The following is a 6000-nucleotide window of genomic DNA, read 5'->3' on the forward strand; positions in this document are numbered from 1 at the left end:
TGTTGATGCTCAAGCACAAACACGCATATATACAGTATATATATACACAAGCTTAGGCGTCTGTGTCTGTATGTCTGTGTGGAGGGCATGGGGGGTGGGGGTAGCTCTGTGTGGAGGGCACGGGGGGTGGGGGTAGCTCTGTGTGGAGGGCATGGGGGGTGGGGGTAGCTCTGTGTGGAGGGCACGGGGGGTGGGGGTAGCTACCCTGCGGTTGAGTGCCGTCCTGCTGCCCATCTTGGCCTGTTCTGGGCCCAGAGTGTTCTGAGACTGCTTCCTGTCCACGTCCTCATGCCAGACTGAAAAAAAACAAAAACAAAAACAATCTCTCACACAATTACAAAAAACCTCCTCCAACAAGTTTCAGCTGACTTCACAAAGAACCCCTGAAGATCCATTTTAATGACTTCTTCTTGGGAGGGGATAAGAGACATAACCATATGACCAACTAGAACCGGCAGTAAAAAAATGAAAAACAGAGTCATCAAGCTGCAGTTCACATACAGTCCACATACAGTTATCATTAGGAGATTCAACAGACTATTTTAAGGTTAACCAAGGCTCTGAACCATGATCCATACTCCTTTATCTTCCATGCTCCTTTGGCAGAGTCTACACAAAGCACATTCACTAACAGAGTAATGCAATTCACTGTAGTACAATCCAATTATGTTTTTCATCAAGTTCAGACTCAAACTCCTGTGTCCCTGCACAGTCCAAAGTGGCTTAAACCGTGCCATTAACTATTCCAGCCAATGAACACCTTGCTTCAGGGGCACAGAAGGGTAATTGTAATTGTAATTTGATGAAATATCAACAACCTTTCGGCAGAATCATGGACTGCACCTTTATATTAACTGTGTGCCTAGTAGAGAATAAACAATCCCTTCAAGTAATCTCAGCATGGCTAACCATGTTAAGGACAACGTACCGTCTGCATTTCCCATGTCTCCATTGGTGGGCGCGACCAGGCAGATCTTTTTAGCGTTGTTCAGTCCACGGCTGTTAAGGAAGACGGGCAGGTGTACGATGTTGCGCATGTAGTCGTGGCCGTTGATGTTTGAGTCGCGCAGCACACTGTTCAGGTTCTGGTTGATGGCCTTGATGATAATGTGTGGGTCGCTGGCGAAGACGGAGATGAATGGGCCCTTGGAGAACAGCACCCTCACCTGGAGCGGAGGGGGAAAAGAGGAGCTCGGGGTCAAACGGGGTCACCATAAAGCCTTACATGCTTCAGAAGATCAGATGCTTTCATCATATCACATTACATACAGTACCAGTCAAAAGTTTGGACACACCCTCTCATTTTTTGAGAAGTTTTTTCTTTACTTTTATTATTTTCTACATGGTAGATAACACTTTTTTTGTTTAGTGCATGATTCCATATGTGTTCTTTTGTAGTTCAAATGTCTTCAGTATTAATCTACAATGTAGAAATAATAAAAGTAAAGAAACCACTTCTCCAAAAAATTAAAGGTGTGTCCAAACTTTTGACTGGTACTGTATAAGCACCACGTCTCATCTTCTCATATGATGACAATTAATACCCATCCTATCTTTACAAAAACAAAAGCTAATGCTCACACTACTCTTGATAGCGAGCAGGGTGAAGAAAATAAATAATGCATAAAAAGATGTCAATTTTAACTGACGGCCAGCCTGCATGCCAAACTGATTGGGTGCTAGAAGGAGATGAATGCTGTACTGAACATGGTCAGCCCATTACGCCGCATTCACTATAAATCTCAGAACTCCCGTCCTGTCACTACGGGTCACTAAGGGACATGGCTCATGTCATGTGGCTCTGGAACGTGATGAAAATCATGACAAACATGCAGACTTCTCCAGCTCATCATATGCTCATTTGGGCCCCGCATTCAGCGCAGGCCGCCACTGCATTCGCTCTTAGAGATGTGACCGAATTTGAAATGCTTTCTTGTCACCAGTTGAACTTCATTCATCAAATCCATTTGACTTCTTAACCGAGGTCAGCTCCTGCCGATGACTAGATCAGTCAAACAGAGCTGGCCTGTGGATGAACTAGCCCAGATGTTATCTGTGTGATTACGTAATGACCACAGGAAGCTCCAGCTGTCTAACTGCTCGGGCCGTTTCTTCACAGTTGTGAATTGCAGAGGTACTGTTGTCTGTGATGGTTGCGTGAGCTCCTTCAGTGTTGTGTGGGTTTCGGGTAATATGCTGCATTAAGTTATGTTCCACACTTGCCGGGGACTTTCCAGCCTAGCAGGGGCAGAGTGCTCGCGTCCCTGTCACAGGACACTGATTTGTCTCTCCTTTAACAGCTTGCCGTCTCCGAAAACAGCACAGCGCTGTAAACAGCCAAACGCCTGCAGCCCTGGAGTGTCATTCGGTTTCACCTCCACTTTCAATCGGCCACGCGCAAAGCCCACTCCCTTTCCCTTGCGTTTCTGCCCCCGCCTTACATTCCGCCTGTTGTCGAAAACTCTAGTGGTTAAACAAGTGGAAAAATGTTTGGTTTGCGGGGAGATTCAATTTTCATAAATTCCTATCAAAATCGGAGACAAAAAGCTCAGAATTTAAGAGGGACATGACTAATTGCTTTTACAAAGGAGGCTTTCACGAGCCCCTCGCAGGCACACAACACCCCCCCACCCCCCCCAGCCTGAAGATTTCATTTGCACAGAGTGAACTGCCAATTCCTAGGGATTATGCTCCTAAATAATAACATTTGGCTCAAGGAAATTCTATTACTCTGGCTTGGGGGGGAGAAACAAGAAGGAATTCAAACTTTCTGAAGGGAGGAAGAGGCGGCGGTATTGTTGGTAGGAAACGGAGTGGCACGGGTGTGGGGATGAGGTCTCTGTACGGTCGGTTTATGCCCTGAAGCAAGCCCTCTGAGATGTGCAATCAATGTGCTTCTTGTCTGGCCGTTTTGTATCGGGAGGGACTTTTTTTTCACACGTGGCTAACTCCATTAAGCTGCTTGGTGATAAGAAATGGGAGGTAAGTGATTTGTGGGGCTGCTGGTATACATGCTCCCCCCTCCCCCCCCCCACCCTTTGAGCACAGAAACATTATTTGCTGCTGTATCGTAGCAAATAAGCAGAGCTGGCTTCTGTTTAATAGGATTAAACTGATATGTTTGCTAAGTCAATATCTATATACGCCAGCATGTTTTTTCCCCCATTATCTGCACCAGCGACTGTGTGGAAAACAGGATCGGGGCATCAGGTTGGGAAGTGAAGGCTAAGAGAGCAAACGATCAAACACATACATACAGTGCAAGCACATTCAACAGAAAGTACTTGTATGCACACTCACACAACCTAATACACCTATACACACACAAACACACCGTGTCCAGCATCAGTAGCACTTTGTCCTGTTCGCAGGAGTCCAGCCCGTCGATGATGACCACCAGGCGGGTCTGGTTCTGGGTGAAACCATCGATGGCCTTGGCCATCTTAGCCATTAGCTCCACCTCACACTTGAGCACCTGTCAAAAACCACACATTAATGCTCTTCATCTTGAACCACATGCATGTGCCTGTGTAGGTATGTACTGTACCCATTAACATGACTTCCTCCTGAATTGATCCTTATATGCAAGACTATATCAACACACATGAATGCATATGTTTATGTTATATTATCTCAGTATAAAGTATATACTGCAAATGTGCATATACTGTGTCTAATCTGTCTCCTCACCTTCATGAAGCCTGAGCTTGTGCATGCTGTTAATGTTGATGTTGTATGCATGTGTGTGTATACGTGTGTGTGTGTGTGTGTGTGTGTGTGGTTATACACAGACGTGGACAAAATTGTTGGTACCCTTCCGTTAAAGAAAGAAAAACCCACAATGGTCACTGAAATAACTTTAAACTGACAAGCTCCTGTTTAGTCTCATCTATCCAAAGGACATTCTCCCAGAAGCCCTGTGGCTTGTCATTATGCATTTTGGCAAATTCCAGTCTCGCTTTTATGTTTTGATTTCAACAGTGGTGTCCTCCTCGGTCGACTTTGGCTCAAACAGCGATAGATGGTGCGATCTGACACTGATGTACCTTGCCCTTGGCCCTAATCTCATTGGATGTTGTCTTTGGTTACCATTCGAACTATCAGTCTCTTCAATTTCAATCAATTTCCTCTTGCGGCCACGTCCAGGGAGGTTGGCTACAGTCCCCTGGACCTTAAACATCTGAATAATATGTGCAACTGTAGTCACAGGAATATCTAGCTGCTTGAAGATGGTCTTATAGCCTTTAACATGCTTGTCTACAATTTTCTTTCTTATCTCCTGACACAACTTTCTCCTTAGCTTTCTGTGGTCCATGTTTAGTGTGGTACACACCATGATACCAAACACCACAGTGACTACTTTTCACCCTTTAAATAGGCAGACTGACTGATTTCAAGTTTGAAGACACATATAATGCTAATTAGAGGACACACCTTAGTTTAACATGTCCCTATGGTCAATCTTTTCTACTGATACCATCATTTTTGTCCATGCCAGTTTTTTAAAAAATGATTCTGTTGAACCACAATTCAAAAGCAATGTCTGATTTTCATTAGTTAATTTTCAGTAAATTTTTTACCAACAATTTTGTCCATGTATCTGTATGTGTGTGTGTATACAGTATGTGTGCGTTTGTGTATATGTGTGTTTACGTATGTGTGTGTGTGCGTGTATGTGTATATGTGTGTGTGTGTGTATATGTGTGTGTGTGTGTGTGTGTATGTGTGTGTGTGTGTGTGTGTGTGTGTGTGTGGCCCATGCCTCACCTTCATGAAGCCCTCGCTCTTGAGCTTGTGCATGCTGTCGGCGGCGCTGTGCAGGCGCTTGCGCTGCGAGTGGAGCACCGAGTCGGCCACCTGCCACCAGGTGCGGACGTTGAGCAGCACGGCCAACCCCACCACGCTGGCCATGGCCACCAGCACGCTGGTCACCGTCACGTTCTCCCAGTCGGCCCGGAAGATGGCCAGCAGCGCCAGGCCCGTCACCAGGCAGCCCAGTGTCAACGCAAACAGCACGAAGGACGGCACGCAGCACGTCTTCTTCCACTTCTTAGCTGCAGGAGGATGGATGACAAAGAGGGGTAAGGAAAGGGGTCATGGACAATCACTCTGGCTGCTGGGACTTGGATGCAGGAAAGAAAAGTGTGTATTGTTGTCTGATGTCTTAAAAGGGTAACATTCGTTATTCTGTATATCTATTTCGCCTTCTGTAGAACACATAACATGTTTACTTTGCCACTTCCATTATGTTTCAGAGCCTGCTTCATCTCATTTCAATTCACTTCCCATAATTCATAGTTTTTATTTGAGGAGTTTTATTTGCAGAGTTTTATTTATTTTATTTTATTTGAGGAGTTTTATTTATGTTTGTATATGCATGGCACACAGACATTGCGCTTTGTGCACCGTATCGCCCACAGTACCTTGTGTCTCGTTGTTCTTGAACACCCTGAAGAGCCTGGTGGCCATGAAGCCAAACTCCCTCTCGCAGGCGTCAGACAGCGTGGCGATCATCTCTGCCATGGACGTCTCGCCCCCCACACTCGACAGGCGGTTGTAGTCTGTGAACAGGAACCTGACACCGGCGCAGAACAAGAGTGGCAAAGATTTCATGTTGCTGAGAAAGACTGAGGTATGCTGCAGAAACTAACGGTGAGGACTTGTTGCTGAGTACTGAGTTGATATGACAGATTAAGATGATAGAATTGTCAATATCATCAATGTTAAAGTATTGTGAAGATAGACTGACACAGGTTATGTGTGTATGGTTTATGTGTGTATATATATGCATGTGTATGTGTGTGTGTGTGTGTGTGTGTGTGTGTGTGGGTTTCCGTAGCCATAGTAGGTTGTGTCTGCCATGTTTGCACCAGCAGATCCTGACACTTCATAGACACGGAGCAGGTTGAGTATGCGTGTGAATGGGAAGCTACCTGACAGGCAGGGCCCGAGTGGTCTGCTCAGGCAACTCTGGTGCGTTGACAAACATCAGCTTGAGAA

The 6000-nt window shown here is 45.5% G+C and overlaps 1 protein-coding gene across 6 annotated transcripts in view; it reads right to left on the reverse strand.

Moving 5' to 3' along the window:
- The window catches only part of kidins220a (kinase D-interacting substrate 220a), a 49789-nt gene that overhangs the window by 32653 nt on the left and 11136 nt on the right, over positions 1-6000 (reverse strand). For all 6 annotated transcript variants that reach the window (XM_080850433.1, XM_080850432.1, XM_080850429.1 and 3 more), the window contains 6 exons: positions 5934-6000; positions 5424-5575; positions 4768-5054; positions 3335-3475; positions 929-1166; positions 205-296 (listed from right to left, as the gene is read on the reverse strand). The exon at positions 5934-6000 is cut by the window's right edge and continues 99 nt beyond it. In XM_080850433.1, the coding sequence (XP_080706559.1) occupies positions 205-296; positions 929-1166; positions 3335-3475; positions 4768-5054; positions 5424-5575; positions 5934-6000 (977 nt within the window). The remainder of the gene's footprint in view (positions 1-204; positions 297-928; positions 1167-3334; positions 3476-4767; positions 5055-5423; positions 5576-5933) is intronic.

Source organism: Sprattus sprattus (genome assembly GCF_963457725.1).
Source record: "Sprattus sprattus genome assembly, chromosome: 13".
Lineage (NCBI taxonomy): Eukaryota > Metazoa > Chordata > Actinopteri > Clupeiformes > Clupeidae > Sprattus > Sprattus sprattus.